The sequence below is a fragment of the Triturus cristatus genome, chromosome 11 (assembly GCF_964204655.1).
Source record: "Triturus cristatus chromosome 11, aTriCri1.1, whole genome shotgun sequence".
Taxonomy (NCBI): Eukaryota; Metazoa; Chordata; class Amphibia; order Caudata; family Salamandridae; genus Triturus; species Triturus cristatus.
Window position 1 is genome coordinate 1,084,153,678 of NC_140594.1, and position 22,750 is coordinate 1,084,176,427.

Genomic DNA, 22,750 nt, shown 5'->3' on the forward strand with positions numbered 1-22,750 from the left:
GATGATGCTAAGTAAATATTGGTCACTTAAGAAAAGTCTTAAAAACAATTCCTACCTGACTGTGTCCACCTGTGCTGATACAGCACACCCGCAGCATGTACAAAGTGCCCGGCTTCAAGTCGTTACAGGTATGCTCCGTTGCAGATCCACTGTATGCCATGTTCCACTGGCTTGCTAAAAAGCAAAACAAAAAAAATTAAAACAGTAAATGGGGGAAACTTAATATACAGTTAACTTACCACTTTGGGGACGATTACAATCTTGTTAGGAAAGCCATCCAGACAAGTCGGTTCTGGAAAGCTTTCCATACGACTCGCACTCCGGGAGTCCCAACGACCAATTACGATGCATCCATATGCTGATGGACTCAGTTCGTTCAGACTCCCATTGAATTCAATGGGGGCCTGTGTACCACACGTGAACACAGGCTTGCATTGCAAAATGGGGTGGGTGGGGAAAAGCGTGCACCCTGTGGCGGGCACCAAATGGTGCCCACATCACTGTGCATGCATGGAAAGGGGCGACCCATGAGTACCCCAATGGACCCGATACGGTGGGCCCAGGGTTAAGAGGGGCCTGCCGCGGCCCCCCAAAATCCGATTCCCACAGCGTGTTGTCCGGGCAAAACCGAGTCGGTACAGCTGTCATACTCGTGCATCGTACTCGCTCGTTCGGAATCCGGCCCCCTTGAGCTGCATGATTCGTCTCCGAACGACTCGGACTGACTGTTTCGGGTTTGGAACCGATTCGGTAGACGCGGATGGCTTACTCGCATCGTACTTGTTCGTTCGGATAGGGGATGATTCGGTCGGAAACAGAGGCTCCGAATCAGATTTGCTTTTAACGAATCTGGTTTAGAGCCCTTCCTAATGAGATCGTAATCGGCCCCTTAGTGTTAACTTTCTGACAATGTACATGCTTTGCCCACCATATTATCCAACTTAAGTGTGATCCTCAACAAATACATTTTCTTCCTGTGTCCAGGCTACAAATTGGCTAGTATTTTCCTGTGGTAGGGTTATAAAGTGGGTCAGGTGTCATGAAGTGTAAAGCTAACAAAGTGCCTGATGGTATATAAAAGCATCAACCTCTGTAGTAAACGAAGCATGGGATATGAAAGAAGATATTTCTTGCAAAAGTTTGAACAAACTCACAGCCACCACAAACAATAATACATTTGAAATAAATAATGCAGGGAACTTAAAAAACAAAACAAAACCCTCCTCATATATCTACTCAGAAGGGCAACAGTCAACTTCACAATAGAGGGAAAGTGTGGAGTGGCAGGGCAAAAATGGAGTAATCGGGAAGATGTGTGGTGGGGAAGGAGGTTCTTGTGCTCAGCTCTCTCATATCAAGATAGAATTCTTTCATAATTTACTTAATTTCTTGATGAATTTTGTAACTAGTTCTATTGAAGGGGGTTTCTTTTCTTAAAACTGGAATATTTGGAGTAAGAGGTTCTAGCCCAAATAAAAAAATCTCAATGTGTGATGCCGGCGAAGTAACAAAAGACTGTATCACATCGGTCACTTGAGGGAGAAACAAAAAAGAGGTAGAAATATAAATAAGATGAGATGATTTTGTTTTTAATAAATTACATTTGGCATATAGCAACCTGTATGCAGAAAAGCACACGTTGGCTATGTTTTTTTATGTCTGTTGAATCTGCACATGCAGAATAGAAGCTTCTTTAACCCCTTCTGTGCCCCGCCCTTTCCCCGCCCTGTGCCGGGCTTTCTATTAGCGGGCGGAGTTCATGACGAGATGGTCTCGTCATGGGCACAGCGCAACCGCGGCCCATGACGAGACCATCTCGTCATGGGCACTGAAGGGGTTAATGCAGAATCTTGCAATGTGGACATATTTGATAGCATGCTGAGAAACACAATCCTTTGCTCTATTTAGTTTCAGAAAGAGTGAGGACAAAATGTTATTTTAACAGTACATTATGGATTGTCTTGTTACATGGCTCTGGGGCAGGGCTAAACCACTGTGTCACACATAACTCTTAAAGCTACAGAGGCATTGATTTAAGCCACTTCAGGCACAGTACATTGTACTAACTGGTGGAGGCCAACCTGCACCAGCCACAACTGGCGCATAGGAAAGAGAGGCCATAGGAAGTTGGATGGGAGTAGCAAGATCCAGACAGCAATGAAAGTTTGGATGCTGGTAGTTTGGGTTACTCAGGGTGACATTTTGGATTGGATCATTAATCTATCTGTTCACCTCAAAAATTGAAAGCTTATGACATCATACACAACATCACAAATGACCTCACATAACTGAGGTTACAGATTAAATGACATAAGCCACCATGTGTCAAAGACAGGTAAGAGTGTTAATCAATCAATTTCTGAAATCTGTATGCAGCCTTCTGGTCTGATTATGGTAGAACAGACAACAACCTTTCACCCTTCCTGAGTTAAAAAATTAAATGCATTTATGTGGTTATAGTAGTATATAGTAATTACAGAAATAAGAATCAGTAAGTATGTGCTAGCAAGCACAATTAAAAAAACAAGTTATAAGGTATGTATATAAAAGCATTCTATACAAGCATACCTTCCAATTTAAAAATGTGCATAAATAATGTGAATATTTTTAATGCATTTAGTGCTTTAGATTGCTACATTCATCGCGAACACCATGCCTGTTCAAAGGGGCATTTTACATCACCTGCGGTGCATGTATCATTAGTTTTACCCTTACTGTTATAGTTTTACTTGTACGAAAGAAGTGCACCAGATGGGGGATGGTTGCTGTGAGGAGCTGGCCTGGTATATGATGTATACTTACGTAGGTTGACACCTTGCACCAGTCCAGACAACGATTATGGTGATTTAAGAAGTCTAAGACAACCTTAGAAAGCTCTCTAAGTGGTAGCTGTGGAGAGCAGCCTTAGTCCAGAAGGAGTGCAAAGCAGCTTGTTTTACCAGAATGCAATCTTATAGTATAGATTAAGTGAAAAAGAACCACACAAGGTATTTATAAAAATATGTATTTATTATATAATAACACATACAAATATCTCCTACCTGGAGATATGCACACAATACTTTGCAAAGAAACACAGTAAATAGCAGGTAATACACAGTGGACCCCAGGGGTGAACCAAACCATATATGAAGGAAGTGGTATAGGAACCATGACTCGGGTCAAGACAATGTCGAGAGGAAATAGAAGTGCTGGGGACCCAAGGAACCGCCAGAGGTGAGTGACTAGGAACCCCATGGAGAGCGTGCGCAGTGTGGAAACACGACTGAGTGCTCCACACAAGTCGACGTGTAAGTCGCGGTTGGATTTTTAAAGATTAAGGACTCTTCCCAATGGACCCTGGAGAAATCCTGTGCAAGACAGATGGTTGGAGAGCCACCCCACCCATCGATACCCTAGTACCCACGTTACCTACACCAGGGAAGCCGGGTGCATACGTGTGAAGTGGTGTCGGAAACCGCCATCAAACCCAATGGAGGACTTCAGGAAAGTACCGTTGCTGAAGAAAGAGAAAGTGTCCAGTGGAATCCGAAAGTGGATTCAAATTGAGAGGTACCTGCAAGCAGAGGGGACAGAGTCTATGTCACTCAGGAGTGACCAGGAGACTTGGAAGACGAATGCCCTCCGATGTCGGGTGTTGCAGGAGAGTTGATGAGGACCTTGACTCTGCTGCTGTGAGGACCAGGCAACCAATGAGGACGTCCAGGAGCCATGCACGAGCTGTCTCACGAGTGCTATGGGATCGGTGTCCGACGGTAGCACCAACAAACCTTGGCAAATTCAACCAACGCAGGAGCTGAAGAAGGAGCAATGTCGGAACCTGCAAGGTCCAGGGGACTCACCGCAAGCAGGGGAGTCAGGGCACGCTCCAAATAATCAGGGTAGCCCAAGAGTAGCAAAGATGACCCTCAAATGGACCCACAGTCAGGAGGCACTGGAGTCGCGAGAGGACCTCAAGTAGCTCACCAAAAGATGCAGGCCACGATGCACACGATGCTGTGTGGCCCAAGATTCTGGTCACAGGAGATGCTCGAGGATGGGGCTACTTGGGGCCTGAAGATCTTCTTCGAAGGAAGTCAACAAGCCTTTGCAACTGCAAGTTGACGCGGTGCACAGGGGTCTGGTTATTGCAGCCCGCACGTGGGATACTGAGCGTTTTCTTTTTGTAGGCAGAGGGAGATTTTGTACAGCTACCTTTGTCTCCAGGTCAGGTTCCAGCAGGTCTTCTAGAGAATGTACCTACAGGCACACCAGACGCCACAGTGCATTCTTTCAGTAGGCAAGGCCTCCCCTTCCCAGAAACCTCTTGGAGGAAGGACATTGTTCCCTAATCAGAGTGACTGAAATTGCAAACTTGTGATTGAAACGGACAACAATTGACAGTGGGCTCCTGTCCACCAGCCAAGCATACAATGCTCTACTCTGTGGTATGTATATGTACTATAATACATGTCAGGAAAACCACTGCCAAGTTTACAACCGGTCTAGGGATAATGTCACAAGTGTTCACCTCCCTGTCTTGATGCAGTTTCTAATACCAATGACCTCTTTAAAGAGAGAGAAGAAACTTGTCTTCTCTGTCCTCCAGCACACCTGTCAGCAAAGGCTCCACATTAAACATTATGGGAGGAGGGCATCTCAGAGACCTGAACTCAGTGCTCCGCTCAGAAGAGCTGCATAGATTTAATAAAAAAACAATTCTAACAAGATTACGCTTGTGTTTTTAAAATTCAGGCAGACAAGACTCCTGCTCACCTAACAGCTGTCATTTAAAAGCCCCGAGCAATAGATTAAGTGAAGCTGCTGCATAAACCTTCCCACACACACATTAAGAGGCAGAACATTCCACTGCTGCAGCGCTTGCAAGTTCTGTTTTTATACATAAAAATAAAAAAATAAACAATAATGTGTTTGAACTCTACTAGCATAACCAATACAGCAAAGTTGGGGTGGGCCTGGTGTAGAAGCATAGACGGTGAAAGAATGGAACTGCTGTTTACGGGTCTTGCCGTCCGTCCTGCCAGTACAGCGCAACCCGTAATCTGCGCCATAGTCGGCTATGAAGGATCCAGCCCGTCCCACCAAGACACGCCACACAAAAATATTAAAGTGAACACATTTGATGTAATTGTCTCATAGAACACAAATCCAACAAAGCTGAGACACACCACCTGCCCAACAATACCATGCTAACATAACGCCTGCAGCGCATCATAAAAGCTAAATCAGTCTCTAGTCTACGATGAAAACCTCAGGAGCCCCTAACTGTAGAAGTGCTATGAGGCCATACCAATGGAAGATTTTATGATGTGTAAATACGAAAAAGATAACATAAAATACTCAGCAGCTACCGCTGATATATGATGGACTTCATAAGAGCATAGCGCAAACAATGATGTGAAAAAACAAATACGAGTCAGGAGAGTAAAATATAAGGGGAAAGAGCATATTGGGCATCAGAACAAGGAAAACAAGCATTGGCAAAGCTAATTTTCGATTGGCTTTATCAATGTCTTTTAGCCATGTTGTAAAGCTGTGCATCATCGCAGTAAGTGGAGACAAAAAAGTGTTATAACATGGCCAGCGCTGGCTTTGTCACTGCACTTCTTTTTTTTTTATTGCTGGCAGGTCAGGGAGCAACATCGAGGGAGGGGTCATTTGGGGTCAAAATGGACAATGGAGTGGGTGGGAAAAAAGCAATATGACACGACTAGCATGTTTATTGCAGGGTGGGTGGAAGGAAGCAACAGGAGGTAGAGGGGGTGAGTTTGAGGGCAGCAGGGTCAACAGGGCGTTGGAAGTAGGGGGTGGAAAGGAGGGGCTTGCAGCAAGCACATGGTCAATGGGGAGTGAGAGAGTGTCAAGTTGACAAACAACAGAGGGTGGGAGGGCCTGGGGTAAGCAACAATAGGGTCAATAACGGAAGGAGGACGGCGGCGAGAAGCAAGCAATAACAGGGACAACAACGGAGGAAGGGCAGACGGATGTGGTCAAGCAACAAGGACAAGGGAGGGAGGAACATGGAGGGGGGAGAATTATACGAGGGAGCAAGCTGAAAAAGACTCACTTTGGTAGAGTGCTTAAACACGAAGTAAAAAGTAGCGCCTAAAAAATGAGACGTGGATGGACACAAGTAATGAGTCCATGCTCCAGGGGACAGACCAACATATGACAAGCAAGAAAGTATATGGCAGCTGACCAATAGAAACAAGCTAATTAGATAGACAATGAAGCAGACAAATGGCAGGCGAAGGATGGCCTCTAAGCAAAACCACATAAAAGCAATGTATGGTCTGAGCGAGACTTAAATGCGAGTATATAATCAATGGGATGGATCATTTGTTGGCAATAAAAAATTAGCGAGGAACGAAATGCAATAAGGAAAAGACCAATCATGAGGAGACCAACAAAATAACTTGAGAAGGAACACTGTCAGTGTTTACTTTGCAGGAAATGAACAAAACAAGCATTGGCATAGCCAATAGGTCTCGCCTTTGGGACCTTATAAGTGTTTAGCCATGCAACAGTTGCATAACTAAATACTTATAAGGTCCCAAAAGCGAGACCTATTGGCTATGCGGCCGCGAAAGTGAAAGTAATCGCGATAAAGCGCGGCGCGCGCGCCCGCGCACATGCACTGTAGCTCTAGGCTGGCTAACACTTTTTGAAGCCCTCTCAATAAGTCTCGCCAGACCAGCGCATGCGCTGGGTCAGGCGAGACCTAAAAAAAAAATCTAAAAAAAAAAATCGCTACGTGCAAAAACAGAAAACCATGCTTTCTTTTCAATATTTTTATATCTAAAAGTAGGGAAATTAGGCAGAAATGCATTTCTATTGCTGAACTTTGGTAGTTAATGAGAAGTAGGGAAGTAACTAGCATAAGAGGACCCAAGAGGAGCTAAAAATAAAAATACAAAATAAAAACAAAGAAGGAAATTTAAATAATACAGTAAAAGCTCTTGAAGAATAAAACTAGCACAAAAACATTTTTAAAAATCCATTTTATAGGAAGTACTTTTGGACTAAAAAATGAATATGTAGAGTAAGAAGAAAAACCACAAAGCAACTAGCAAACCTAATGAGTTTAGGGACACACACTTGGTAGGATGAGGAAACATATATAGTGAAGGGTAGCAACTGAATGTTTGAGAAACAAATCAAACAGTGATAGAGCTCAAAATAAAAAGGAGGATAAATGATTGAGTAATATTTTAGAAAATCACAAATCTAAGAAGGAATAACCATTTTTTTCCAATTCTACAATACTATGTCCTCGATTCTTTACTAGATTATGGTTAGTGTACTGGTTAAATAATCCGATAAAAGCTCAGAGGTCTTCAAGTGCCTGTTTCAATGGCTAAAAATATGTAAACAAAGTAAAAATGTGAAAATTCTACATAGGACTTTTTCGAAAATACAGATACAGATATAAAAAATGAGAGTTAACATACTTGAAATACGCTATTTAGTGGAAGACGTTGAGGAGATGCAAGACGCTGCATACAATTACTGCTGGTATAAAACAAAATAACAATGTTGAAGCAAATTACTTACCATCAGAGTTTCCTTCTGCAATCTCTAGTAGGTATTTCAGGATTTCTGAGCCCCCGTTATCCTCAGGAGGATCTTAAAGACAAATTGGACAAAACACTTAATAACAGAACTGAACTTCAACTTAGAGTTTGGTACATCAAAACAAAAACTAAACATGCACTTTGTGGGCATCTTTGGTGTTCGTATGATGTGGAAAACAAGTGCCACAAAATAGAAGTACGAAATGGCAGAAACTTGCAGATCTTTCCCAGAAACAAATTTCAGGCAATATGTTTATGTACTGGGAGAGCGCAAGTGATAGAATATCTGAAACACTAATGCACTCTAGATTAAAAGCATCTTGACATGTGCGCTTGCTTCGGTGCCTATTGTGGATTTAACAAAGTCTCATGAGCTCATGATGAATTGCTTATGCAGACATGCCTCTTTTCCAGGCAAAGTAAATTTAGCCTTTTTAAAAGAAACACGCATTTCCCAATATCCAGAAACATTCTGCTTGACTAAAGAACATTTGTCAATGGATGACATCCTCATGTCTAATGTTTTAAAGCTTATGAATGAAAGGATTCTTACTGCCTAGAGATCAGAAGGATTTGAGGATGGAAGCACTGCACTGTTTTGTACAGCAGTAATGGTTTATATTCTTAATTTAGGATTGCCCTCCTTATTTGTGATGCTTACCTCATTTGGAACTACTAGTCCATGACCAGCTAATACTGTGTAGCTTAGCACAATGAGGCAGCTTTACGGCCAATCCAGCAAGGTGACTTAATTTATAGGGAGTATTATTTTCCTACCTATGACCAAACACTCACTCCTACGCATGCACATGGTACTTTAATGTAAGAAATGGAGTGGATTCTTGTCAAATAGTATGAATATCCAGAGCTTTCCTCACCACACATTGGTGATCAATGTGCCACTAACTGACAAGTGTCACTGCACAAGTGACTCTGGTACGCTATGCCCACAGTATGAGCTAGCCCAGTTGGCATTAGGAAAGGACTCTCAATTTAGTGTACAGTCTGGAAAATTACTCCACTCTCAATGAACCATGCAGAAGTGGATCTTGATAATACTTTAGGTGTGTTACAATGAATTAATTTCTAGATGTTATATTGTTTATAAATGACATCAAGTTTTGAATTACTACGAATGCACTATAACGCGAAGCAAAGTTCTTCTCCTCTGACTTGTTAACTGAGGAATCAAGTGGACTTGTAAAATTGAAAAAAATATAGGGTAAAGGAAAGAGTCAATCTGTGCTGCACCAAATTGCACTCCAAGTGGTAGTTGCCCACTTGGTGGTCTCAAAACTCATGTTGGCTGTACACTACGAAGTGCTGTACCAATATTGGAAAAGTTCACTACCCATTTTCAAATGAGTTGTTGAGTTCAGTTCCATAAAATTGTCACTCAATTTGTTTATTTCCTTATTATGCCAGTAATGGTTTTCATGATATACATAAACCATTGTCTACTGACTCAAACGTATTTGTATAGCATTCTTGCCATAAACAAGGATGGGCTGTCTGTAATACGCACACACACAATGATAGACTGGGTATGGGAGCTCAGTGGAATAACGCCTCTACCACAGGGATATGCTCTTGACTTCATGGTCACAGGCTCAATTCCACATATCAATCCTGTTCTGGGTAGAGGGAGGATCAGATAACCACTGCACCATCACAGGACACTTACAGCATATCCACAGCTGGATGAGTAGAGATGCCTTCGCATGAAAGGCAACAACCTGAGGAACCTTCTCAATGTACATGGCCGTAGATGCTGGGTGAGGTCTTCATTACACGGGAGAAGGCTGCAAATGCTGGCATCATGAGTGCCAAGTAGCTATCCTTCATCCCAAAGATCAATGAAGTGGGGAACAGTGTGAACCATCAAATGAACATGCAAATAAATAGTCCATCACTTCTGAAATCAGACAACTGGGACAAACAAGTGATGCTGCACAGAAGCTGTCCACTCTTTACATGTCACTAAATAAAGTACACCTTGCACACATTTCTTGCTTGACTCAATGATTTATGGGAAAATTGGTACACTCGATAATACTGAAGAGTGCATAGAAATTAGAGAATTCACTCACCAGAATGTTTACCCATGCTGATTAAGATATTTTAATAAAGTCGGACTAATTTAGGAACAATCCATGTATGAAACTAATGTACTTTCACTGATGAAGAAAGCCAACTTTCCTAAACGTGTGCTATAATGTCTGTGTAACTCCTAGAGATCAGATATTAATACATGACCATCTTTATATGTTTAGGAGCTTATCTAAAGTCCAACAATAAATAAAATGAAATGTATGCACTAATGTTACACGTATGTACTTTCAAATGTAGTTCTCAGTCATACTTATCTTTGACTATTTAGAGATATTTTACATTATGATTTAATTAACATGAACTAAAATGCATTCATGAATTCATATTTGTTTATATAAATTTGTGCACATGCACCATTGAAATGTTTAACTTCGCTAGATTGTGAAGGCCTGTATTTCACCAAGCTGCATTTCATAAAAGCTCTGTTTTACTTTTCTGCTAACGTGGCCCTTTTACAGGTATTCACATGCATTGTTAGTTCAAAGTAGATACAGTTTATACTGGCAATAGAAACATGGTCTGAAAACCCCACCCTGACGACGATCACATGAGAAACCTGTAGACGATTAAAAGTCTGTTATGTTTTAGCCTGAGCATCGGAAGGAGATGCTGTTCCCATGTCTAGTGTGGTATTTTACCTGGATGTTGCAGTCTGCAATGCGTGAATTAACCTGGAACTGAAACAAATACTATGGACTTCAATCGATGATGTGACAAAAGGGGTGATGCCCTACCGACATCTAGGTTATAACTTACCATTTACCCTTGCTGGGAAAAGGAAATGCTTTCAAACTTCCTTTGTGGACTGTATGGTGGACTTCTTTGCTGAACCCCTTTCTGCAGATCCTATACAGAACCTTTCTTGGACTCCTTGCTAATCCCTGTTCTGATTCCCCGCTGCCCCTTGCATGGACATTGAGAGGATCACCTCTATGCCCTTTTGATTCCTGCCCTAAGTATGGCTTTGGCTCACACTGATTCCCAACTTACTGAAGACTCTTGACTGAGCTTCTAAGATGCTAATGCTCGTCCTACTCATCCTTTTGTGCCTTGTCCCGATTCTCTTGCTTGGACTCTTTGTTTCAGTGCTTAATTTGTAAAGAAATAAGTGCCAGGGCTCTCGTCAGGAGGTCACTGCTGCTAGCACCACACATTGCTGCTGCCAGCGCTGCCAATGACAGTACCAACACAACTACTAACCCTCACACTCCTACAAGTGTAACAATTCAGACACAAAGCTATAAGAAAGGCTTGAGTGGCAGGTAATAGCCATTTTTATTTTTATATTAAATTACTAATTACCTATTGCTGTGCTCATCTCTAAATTATCAAGACATCGCCACCTTGTGGCAAACTGTCACAAGCGTCTGTGTTGACAATTAAGTGCCGGTGTCGAGCACTGGAAACCACCGGCTCAAATTAAGCACTGCTTTGTTTTCTGAATCTCTTTAAATAACTGAGCCACACTATTGCTTTTGAGTGTGCTTGAAAGATTCAGATTATTAATGTATAGAAAAGATGCGGTGAGGCTGTTTTGCAGCGTGAATCTTTCTGGATTCGCTATGCTGTGCATTATTCCGCGATCTGGTGGTTGGGTCCGGATTCGTAGTCTTTCTTTTTTTTTTTTTTTTTGTACCCCAGGTGGGCGTCGACGTCCCACCATTTGGTGTACCTCTCGTGACGTCGGCGTGCTTCCTGCGGAAGTCCCACCTTTGGGGCGCCATCTTCGGGTTCTGTTTAAGAAACTATTCGTTTTCTGAGCATCAAATATTGAGGATTCTATTTTGTATCGTAACTACAGTGTTGCTTGTTTACTTGATTCTAGTTTGTCTAAATTTCTTCAGGAGACTTGGCCTTCCTGTTGTTATTTTATACCTCTATAGTATGGTCTTAAGAGTGATTTATTTGAACTTGATTACTAATTTGTAATAAACACCCTTGAACTTGGCTACCAATTCCTCATTGGGTAGCCAAACGCTTGCACTGCAGAGAAGATGCTCCAAACTTTACTAGACTACTTTAGAGATATAATCCATTTATTGACATTCTTTCTAGAGATCCCCTATAAGATTCCTTGTAGTCAAATTAGGGGGAGAAGCTTTGAATTTGTCATTTTAATCTGGAAGCTTCAACTTTTCTGATGTTTCTTAGGCATGCCTAACCTCAAAATAATGAGTTGCATAACGTTCAGGATGTTTCAACTATCATAATGCTAGGTGCCGTGCATCCAACACAATGCCTATTTTCTAAAGCAGAGCAAACATTTTCCAATCAGGCTCACCACGAGAGGAAATCGTGGCAGGAGGACGAAAACAATGACAAGATGTTAAGTTACACTAAAGTGAATCTCACTGGCTTACCCCACTTCACACTGAAACAATGAGCTGTGATTGGCCCATTTACAGTGGGTGTAGACGGAGGTCCCGGCCTATCCGGGCTCGTTGTGCAGACTAAAATTTCACTAGGATTGCTCTTCCCTTCCACATTGGAAGCATACAGCTGTAAAAAAAAAACAAAAAAAAAACATTTTAGCATAACTTAGAAAACGGCTTTGAACGTGAATTGGGAGCAGGTCTTGTCAGTAGTCTAGATGTATTAATATAGACTTATAGACCGTCCTAACGGGCTAAACCGGCCATTAAAGACCCGCTCCAGCATTAACAGTGGAGCGGGCCTTTAATGGCCAGTATGTGCCATAAGGATATTAGAACTTTCTGCAACTAGAAGGCAGAATGTTCTAACAAATGAAACAAAGGCTTCAAGGAGCCCAAGGTTATTTAAATCTCCTCGGGCTACGTGAGGCCTTTGTTCAAAGCAACAGCTGTGAACAAACATTGGAATGTTGGAGGTCCAGGCTTTTACCCGCCATTAGAAACCCGGAGCACTCCATTGATTTCAATGCAACTCCTAACATTCCAATGTTCTAATATAGGTAAAAGCACAATTGCACATCGTTCAGGCAGAAAAATTAGATATTAGAACAATATGACCACAACATTGACCGGGGACGGCCAATGAGACTCCTCGGAGTGCCTCATAATGCTGGCTGTATCATCTAGTATAAGTCCTCAGTTCCAAGACTAACTCCTGACAAGGAGATGGGGCATTAATGCACCAGTAGCCTTCTCACTGCTCAGAGATCAGTGCACACAAACCTCGGCGGCCACACCACGCAGTGACCTCCTCTCTCCTCAAGTGATCTGTGAATGCACTTCCTGCTGAATAATCTTGAAATCACTGTAACGCACAAAGCGATCAACGAAACATTCAATAAATGCTTAAACTATGTCAATGCCACCATAATTGTTCTCTGCAATTGGCAACCTCCATCTGGTCACTGCACTACACATTCACAGAACAATACTGGGCAGGTCCACATTCTAATTTCAAGACTCAAAGCGCAGCAGTGACCTCCCAAACTGTATCCACACCACCGCGCGAGCACTCGTCACTTTGTATTTGCAAAATGATACCAAACGACAATTTTTTCAACTCCCACCCAAAAATATATTGAATTCAAAGAAAAAGACACACACAAAGTGCAACCTTTCCCATCCAGGCACCTCGTATGTCCATGCTTGGACTCCAAAAGTCCAATCTGATCTCGCAGCCGCAGCTTTGACATGGACAGCAACACAAACTGCATGACTGACGAGCTGCTACAAACCACAGCAGGACACTCTCAAGACATAAGACAAGAGGGAACAGCCCAACTCAGGTCAGCTGTGTAATGTACCTGGGACCAGTATACAAACCCTATTCTAAATCCCTCTCTTACCAAAATGTTCTTCAGCAAGACCCGGCACCAACTAGTTGCACTTACTCAGAACACTACACAGTGAACACTACGCCAAGGTATATACTGGCAAAACTGTGACATTATCCATCAGTATGTAAAAAAAAAAACCTCCTTAACATCTACATTTCAGCAGTGACATATGTCTCAAAGCTGACTTTCTTTCTTTTTCTCTTACTATTATCATATGGGTTAGCTATATAAGCGGAGCACACTGTCTTAGGACTCATATGCATAAACCTTGACTAGGATAATTTAGGCTAACCCTGTTAAAGACTCTTTGTTTGCCCTTGTTAAAAAAGAAAAAATCAATAAAGTATTATGGAAAAAAAAAAAAAGCTAATGGACCAAACTTAAAAAGGCAATACTGAGAAACCACAAACATATGTTGACACAAGAAACACGTTGCTAACATCATAAGGTTGTGATTGTGCTTCCACTTCAACATTTTGATTACATAAACAAAACAACGTATCATTAACAACACTGCACTGAACCCATGACTAAAACACAACAGGAAGCAAACCCAACAGGGCTCATGGAATGCACCAACAACACTGTATCACCAAAGCACTTAGTGCCACACAGATGGTCTCACCCCAGCAACAAGTGAACCCAGAGGACAGAATACACTAGACGCACAAACACAATGTCAAAGGACATACACAATCAACTGCTCCACAAAACCACCAAACACCTCTTCTCACAAGCTAAACAAAACTGAACTCTCGAAAGAACAGACTTTATACCACAGACTCCAATGTTGAGAGTACAACAGGACACACCGGAAGCACGAACAACAGACGTCAACAGGTGAAGCGCCTTAAAGCAGCAAACCTAAGAGACTACAATAGGCGCAGCAACATCACATTCACACTTAACTCCTGAGATACACAGATGACATCTTTTTCCTCCTTAAACAACTTTAAATTACAAGGGAAATGTATAGTGCCCGAGTGCTTCTCTCCTCCACTCAAGACACAAATGCACTCACTTTTTGAAAAAAAACACACAACATGCTGGCCAACACGTAAGAAGGCCACTCAACATTCATTAAGCAAATCCATTTAAGTTATTCATCCAACAGGACCCACACACAACAAAGCACACCCTTGACATGCACTAACACCCGTCAACAATCTAGCAAGCCATACCGGACACAAACTGCCACAACCAAGTGAAATAGCATATTACTTAGCGCCTAAAACCTCATAAGGCTACATGTGCCATACACTGTGGAAATGCTGTGTGCTTTAAAATGAATCACTGCTGATATCTGCATATAATCACCTTTACTGGGGCATATTTACATCACTAACATTGGCGTTTTTACAATAGTATGTCGTATAGTGCGTAAGTAGTCTTGCCAATTAGTTGGTGGCAACACCGAGAAAATTCTTGGTCAACATGAAAAAGCAAAAATAAATAAATAAGAGACTTTAAATACTGGCAATCAGCCACCAACGTTTCGGCATTGTCACAGTGGTTTATGTTTTTTCCCTCGAAGAAAGCAAGATATCTTCTATTACATTGTAGCGCCACCTGCTGGAGAAGGTCGAAAATGACGCATCACTCACCGTAATGTTCTTTTATAAGAGACGGTTCACTAAATACTAAAAAAACTCCAGCCAAATCAGTTATTCAGAAGAAATCACTGGCTGAATTATTGTGAATACAGTATATTTGTATGTTATGTCGATTTGTAAAGCAGACTTGTCACCACAGAGGGTATCCATCCAGGCCAGCAGGTCAGAAAGTGGTCCTGCTTAAACTTGCATTTCTATATGAGCTTTAACATTTCCCAATGTTACAATTCAGGGAAAAATATCAGTTCCGAAAAACAATTTAGATATTTTAACCCAGAGATAAAACAGGCCACAGATTTAACGAGTAACACGTGGTTCTTGCCGTCACACTGTGGTGCCCCTCGTTACGTTTTGGCCAAGAATGGGATTTAGCAGAGATCCTAATAAATGTTATGCAACTAGGCCTTGGTTGAAATGTAAATTATGCTGCTGAAATTTGCTTAATCTAAGGAATTTCGCATTACGCTTGTTAATTAAAACCCCCCAATGTATGCCCTTACGCCATTTTGCGTAATTACGTGCATTGGTGGTAAACATTTACAGTAAGCGCATAGGAACAGGAGAATGCAAGCGGTACTGTTTGCAGGGCTTTTATTTTGTGTTCTAATGTTGAGTGAGGTACAACCAAACCACAGTGAGGGTATTCATTTTCTTAGCTTACGTTAATGCCCACAGGACTCGCTGCACCACAGTAAATGAAATATGGCACTGTGAGGTATGACGTCCTCACCAAAAAGGGTCTTGCTGTGTAATCCCTTTTCAGAGGGATGTCCCTCCACTGCCAGACAATCGGTGCAGATCAGCTGATCTTTTTGGTGATGGAAGGAATGCCTGCGAACACAGTAGCGGCCGTGGAGGGAGTACCGTGGGGGAGGGGCAAGGTGGGGGGGGGGGGGGGGGTAGTAAACACCGGAATATGGAGGTAAGTAAACAATTAAATAATTAGAACGAATTTCGTTGCGCGTGCTGCATTGCAAAATCCCGGTCCTCTCCCGCCCCACGGAACTCCCTCCACGGGCCGCTACTGTGCAAACAGTCCAACCACTGGCAATTGCTGGGTAGCATTCCAACCCACAGTTCATTTGCCCACGATGTCACCTGTGGGTCCCTTGCTCGCTGTGCATTGGATCCAAGCTATACCTCACTGACGAGGCCTAATAAGACAGTAACTGGTCTGGGGTCGCTTGTCTTCCCTTCTGGAGAGGTCTTGCCTAGCAGTTTGCGACAGAATATTCCCATGAGGAGCAGGGTCGGTACTAATTTGCATAAGGCGTTCCGTATGTTTAGAGTGGGAGAACAACAATGGTTTGGAATACTACCCCGAGAGATTTCAGGTAGTTGGACTATTTGAAAGCATTCCTTCCATTACCTTTTCTGTGTCTGATGTAACACCCTAAATCACCCAGGGTATGCCCGCATGAGGGTCCTTTGCTCACTGTGCCATAGGATCCTAGCCATATCTCACTGAAGAGGCCTAATAAAATCTAAACTGGTCTGGGATTGCTTGTGTTCCCTTCTGGAGAGGGCCCCGCCTAGCAGCTTGGGATGAACTGTTCCCATAAGGTGCAAGGTGGGAACTCATATGCCGATGATGGGGCTCAGTCTAGAGTGGCACAGTGGATGAAAAATGTACAGTTGGAATGCTACCCAAGTAGCTGTCAGTGGCTAGACTATTTGCAAACATTCCTCTCTTCACCCTTTTCGAGTTTAAGGAAGTAGACGACTCTGCAGGGAGGGGTTCATACATGTCTGTCGCGGCCCTGTTTGTCTTACCTATATTGTATGATAACCTCTCTCCAAGGCTGGGCTTGGCCAAGCAGGCATTTACCAGTGGGGATGCTAGAAGGATAGATGCATAATGGGACCATAGCCTCTGTTCTTCCTTCCCTCTCCCTGTATCAATCATTAACTTGGCAATATCCCACCGCTCGTCCTTTCAGGCTGCTGATGAAGTGGGATGGAGGGAAGATCTGTGGCTTCCAAGAGATTGAATTCTAGAGCACCAGAAGATGCGTTCCTCCTCATTTAGTACTCAAAATTTGTATTTATAGAGCGCAACATTCATCCCTAGAGATATCAGGGCGCTTAGGAAAGCGTTATCCTGAGATGGGAGAAGCGAAAGCCCAAATGTCCCAACAGTCCCAATTTTTCCTCATTTAGGGGGATGTTTATGGACTTCTTTCTTGTTGTTAATCGCCCTGTGTGCTCACCTCTCAAAATGCAGTATATTTGGTACATAGCTTTGAGCAGCAGACTCAGGGCAGCACTTCTGGGCGGTGCAAAATTACATATTTTCAATTCTCTTCTAAAACACCTGAATACATTTTAATTAAACACCAAATGTTCCAGGACTGGGTTCGTTTTTCTTTCCTCAAATATTCTAGAGTTGGATTTGGAATAGTATATTTCCCTTTCCAGCATCTACAAAGTCTCTTGCTGCCCCGAGGGACCAAATGAAGGCAAGAAACGCGAACAAGTCCAAAATTCAAGTATGTTTCTTTTTTTAAATCCAGCAGATTGCACAGCAAATGTGCTTTTGACATATCTTTCCTTTTATTAACACTTTCCTGATTTTATCACAGTTTCCCAGGGTTGTTAATTGGGTTAATGATCTCATTAACTCTCGGATGTGAGCATGTGCATTTAAATGTATTTCAATCCGAAGCTACTCTTCTTCCCTCCAGTAGCTGATCAAACAGTAACTGTCTTGAAAACAACAACAAAATAAAGCACATTTTAGGGTGACAATTGTTTCTCTCTCTGTTTCCAAATTTAGAAAGCTGTAAATTTCATTACCAAAGAGGATGTGGCGCAGCGGCCAGAGCTGCTGATCGTGAGCTGGGATCCGAGTTCGAGTCTAGGCGTTGGCACAACATTTGGGCAAATCACTTAATCTTTCCATGCTCATGGTCAGCGACTAGATACCCTCATGGGTGATAAGCTGCGCTATATAAATCTATAAACAAACAAACTTAATGTGATGCCTGCTGGATCTTCCCTCATAGTTACATGGCCCTTATGGATAAACTCAACGTCTGCTTGATCATTTGGGACACTTTTTAACATACATGGCTGGCTAGTGTCCTACTCTTATGAACAATGCCTTCAGTCAGTCCTAGCTTTAAAGCAGGGAACATTCGAAGACTTGTTGTTTCACTAACATTGTATGTGATCTCCGCGGCCAGAGTGCTGCTGGCTAAAATGCAACGATAATACTAAATAGGAGGCAAAGCAAATCGGCCTGGTGTTGTCCACCAGTCTTTTGGCTTTGTCAATGCTTGTTTTGTCATGGTTTTTGCAACATCAACAACAACAAAAACATTTGCTGAAAGCCAAAATATTTTTTGTTCTCAAAAGCACGCATTGACATAGTAGTCGAAGGCACTTAAGGAAACTACCTTGTGTGTGGATGTGCTCCTTGTGAAAGGGCAGAATGCCGTCGCTCACACAGAAGCTAGCCAATGGCTGCAGGGGGCTGACCCACTGCCTCGTTGCATGCTGTACAGGTGGGAAAAACATGAGAACGACAATAACAGACCAATGGATGATGAGGACTGACTGAAAGTCCCTACAAGTAAGTATATTATACATATAATGTAAGTAAAATCAAAAGATGTTGGCTAACATCAGAAATAACAAGCATTTGCAATGCAATAGGTCTTGCATTTACAAGAGTTTAAGCTATTGGCATGCCTTTTATTTATCGGTTTTGAAAATTATACACATAAATAAAAGGCATTGTCATTTACAGCGCCAATAGCTCATACTCTTGTAAATGCCAGACCTATTTCCCTTCCAAGAATTGATCGCCATTGTCCAGGGCAGCTTGGAAAATGAAAGCACGCATGCACACTGAATGTTGCAGGAAAGCATGTCGTGCCTGCAGTAGGAGAAACTCATTAAAGAAAATAGTGCTTACAGACTAAATAAGGCATACTGTGTAACAGAAGTAAAAGGATCAGTCCTCATGGGAGGTTACAAATGAAAACTAGGCGGTACTAAGGAGGGACTAACATGCCTAATAACGAATCGGAAGCCAGCATTTTCAAAGGACAATGACACAAGCCAATGAAAAATATGGACGGAGAGTGGGTGGAGGCTCAAGGCCATACTCGAATACAGCAAGCCTCGCAGAGCAGCGCATGCGCTGCCCAGGCTCGACCTAAAAATGGACTGAAGGTGTGTGGTTGGCATGGGGCCATTATGAAGCCATAAAAATACCTAGTGGAATTAAGGCAGAATACATTACCTGACCCCTTTTGCCCACATATTTTAAAATTAGAAGGCATATTTCTAAATATACCTAATCGTTACTGTAAACCGATGACTGGACCTGGCTTACAAAAATAGGTACTTTTATAGATAGGTCAATATCACATCCGACTGAAATTTCCACGAAAGTTCCATAAAACTCACAGCCACAGCTTCACCCGCCACTGCCCAAAAAATGTGCTGGCAGATTTAGTACAACACTAGCTCTTCTGTGCCAGCTGAAGGACTGGTACCAGTCACTCACATCAAGAGTATGGTATAAAAAAAGACTGAAATGCTATCTTTTAAAGATAACTGTATGCATCGTTGCCTTGGCCAATTGTTATTTACTTAGCTACAAAGCAAAATGTTTACACATTGGAAAAAACAGCACCCAAAATGGAACGGTGGGATTTGACTGGCCAATCGATGTTATTATCAGTTAGTGAAAAAAAGATTAATTTTGCCTACTCCAGCCTTAGAGGCCCGTCCGTACGACACCGGCCAGTTGCAGGAGCAGGGAATCAGCAGTGGTGGGTGGCATCTACGGGGAGTGGGAGGCGGGTGCGCATGAGAGAAAATAAACTTAAAAATTATGAAAATAACATTAACCAAATCACAGGACACCCTCCCGCGGACCTCATCGCGACTGCAAAGCAAGCTCAAGCAAACTCCCTTGACCAATCCTGGCGCTGCTCACAGCATGAGAGCAGCGCCCTGATTGGAGGGATCTCAGGACTCCACAGCACGCTGGGGACCTGCACTTACTCTCATCCCGTTGAGAGGTTTAAAGTGCGCATGACTGGCTGGCTGCCGCAAGATGCCTGGCCAAAGAGACATGCACACTTTAAACAGTGCAAAGGCAGCCCAACCAACTCCCTGCTGCTGGTGCCACTCAGCAGGCCCCGCCCGCCCTGACGCTCAGCTCAGGCGGGGTTATTACAAAAATTCAATGGAAATGAATTACCCTTTTATTTTTCATCTTGAGGGCATTTAAGTGGGGGGATGCACCTCCGCTACAATGGAGGAGCAGCCCCTGGAAATCAGCAGTTATCATTCACCACAACAATGCAAGTAAGATTAAATATTAAAAGTTATCCAAAGAGCACACAGCTATCTGGGGAGAACCACGAACTGTCTGGCATGTTGTCAGAGAGAAACTTACTCTAAACCTGTAGTGTGTGCTTCTGTGGAGATTCGTTACTGTGCAAGTCAGGTCTTCTCCTGTGTACTTGGGGTGGAATATGCTGTCCTGAAACACATACAAATTAAGGAAAAGGTTTTAACAAAGGCAACCAAATCTAAACTATTCAGAATGACTGCTTTAGGCAATATTTTGACAAACCATTACAGTGTATTTAGATGTAAGAAATAAACAACGAAAAAACTGGATTTAATGCCCTTTTGGAAGCTCTGGGCGTGTGCATCCAATCCTATATTTTTCCAAAAAGATCCTCATAAACGTCATGTCAAGGCATGTACCATATAAGTCTGCAGGTTTCCAGACCCTATTACATGCCATTGTTGCAAGCATTTACATGTGTTTTTGGAACAGGAAGATGTAGTAAATGTTCCATTTTTATAGGGCACACACCACAAATTCAATATTCTCTTTGCACCACTGACCAGATAATAAATAACTTGCATCATAAAAATCAGACAAATAGCACTGTGCCAAAAAGGAAACAATTGAGCAACAGGTGGTGTGAGCTCTTTCATGACTAGTGAAACATGACATGACCTATATTATAACAAAAGGCAAACACTTCCAGTGGCCACACAGGCTATTCTATGAGCTAACAGGTTTGCTTTAATGTACATGGACTGTTCAGTGGCAGTGAATCGGGCAAGACCAAGGAGTGCCCATCAGTTTCCTTGCATTTCTAATCCATCGTTTCCTTAACTGAATGTTCAAAGAAAGGGTCTTTGTCCCGGTTTGTTGACGTAGAACACTGAAGTGGGGTTATCAGCCAATACCTGCAGGACCTATGCTTAATGTTGGACTGCTGCTTTAAAGGGGCCATATGGTGAAAGATGTAATAATATGGCCTTAGGGCCCAATACGCCTGCCGCTAAAGGTCCGCTCTGGCATTAAAGACCCAAGCCGAAGGCGAGGGCCTTTAACAAGGTTATAGTAATTAGACATGGTTATGGTTATTAGACCATTCTGCCCCTAGTGGGCAGAATGCTCTAATTTGTAAAAACAAAGGCCTCTTACAGCTGGAGGGGGGTTAAATCCCCTTGGGCTCTGAGAGGCCTTTGTTAACAAAAGAGCGGGCCTTTAATGGCAGGTGCACACCGCTACGGAGGGTTCTAAGCTATTAGAACATTCCGCCCCTAAAGGACAGAATGGATTAATTTGTAAAAGAAAGGCCTCACAGAGGCTGACTGGATTCAAATCCCCTCGGGCTCCGTGAGGCCTTTGTTCACAGCTGTTGCTGTGAACAAACATTGGAATGTTGCTGCTCCGGGGTTCTACTGGCCATTAGAAGCCCGGAGCGCTCCATTGTTTTCAATGGGGAGCTCAAAATTCCAATGTTCTAATATACTCTTAGAGCCCGACGTAGCGGGCTCTACCGGCCATTAAAGACCTGCTCCAGCGTTAAAGGCCCAAGCCAAAGGCGAGGGCCTTTAACAAGGTTATGGTATTTAGACATGGTTAAGGTTATTAGAACATTCTGCCCCTAGTTGTAAACAGCAAAGGCATCTTGGAGCCAGAGGGGGTTTAAATCCCCTTGAGCTCCTAGAGGCCTTTGTTCACAGTAACAGCTGTGAAATGAAAAAACACATTGGAATGTTGCTCTCCATGCGTCTATGAGCCAGCAGAAATCTGGAGAAGCCCATTGTTTTCAAAGGAGCGCTCAACATTCCAATGCTCAAATAGGACTCAAAACCCCAGCTGAAATCATCAAAAAAGCAACATACTGGAATGCCCATTGTTAGTGGCTGTTAGCAATTCAGGGCTGGGCAAAGACAACTGGAACAAGTGGAACTTGGGACCTTGCGTTTCTCGCAAAATGTGATTGTAAATTGTACATACTTGCCCTTTATCCCTTATGTATCCAGCCCCCCCCCCCCCTGGTCTTTTGTATAGTACTGTTGTTTACTGTATAGCGTACTGATACCCTAACGGGTCAAGTTAGCGCCCTATAAAACTCAAAATAAATAACTCTACAATGCATGACCTCTTTAGCTGCTAGAAAGACTGCTTGAAGCTCTTAGACATTTCTGTGCTATACATGGCTGTCTGAAGTCTGTGTCCTTTAACTGTCAGAACCTCACATGCACCCTACCGACGTGTACAATCATGTATTGTGATGGTCATCGTGAGGTCAGCATCTATACAAGCTCTACTTTCAAGAAAAATTGGGAGGCGTTCACCAGTGTGTTGTGATCTGTATATTTTGAGTTACAGCCTTTGCACCCTGCCA

General features: G+C 42.7%; 1 protein-coding gene across 7 annotated transcripts in view; it reads right to left on the reverse strand.

Moving 5' to 3' along the window:
* FNDC3B (fibronectin type III domain containing 3B) overlaps positions 1-22,750 on the reverse strand; it is a 561,687-nt gene that overhangs the window by 88,665 nt on the left and 450,272 nt on the right. For all 7 annotated transcript variants that reach the window (XM_085635440.1, XM_085635435.1, XM_085635438.1 and 4 more), the window contains 4 exons: positions 20,485-20,571; positions 12,047-12,185; positions 7,555-7,626; positions 56-174 (listed from right to left, as the gene is read on the reverse strand). In XM_085635440.1, coding sequence (XP_085491566.1) covers positions 56-174; positions 7,555-7,626; positions 12,047-12,185; positions 20,485-20,571 — 417 coding nt within the window. The remainder of the gene's footprint in view (positions 1-55; positions 175-7,554; positions 7,627-12,046; positions 12,186-20,484; positions 20,572-22,750) is intronic.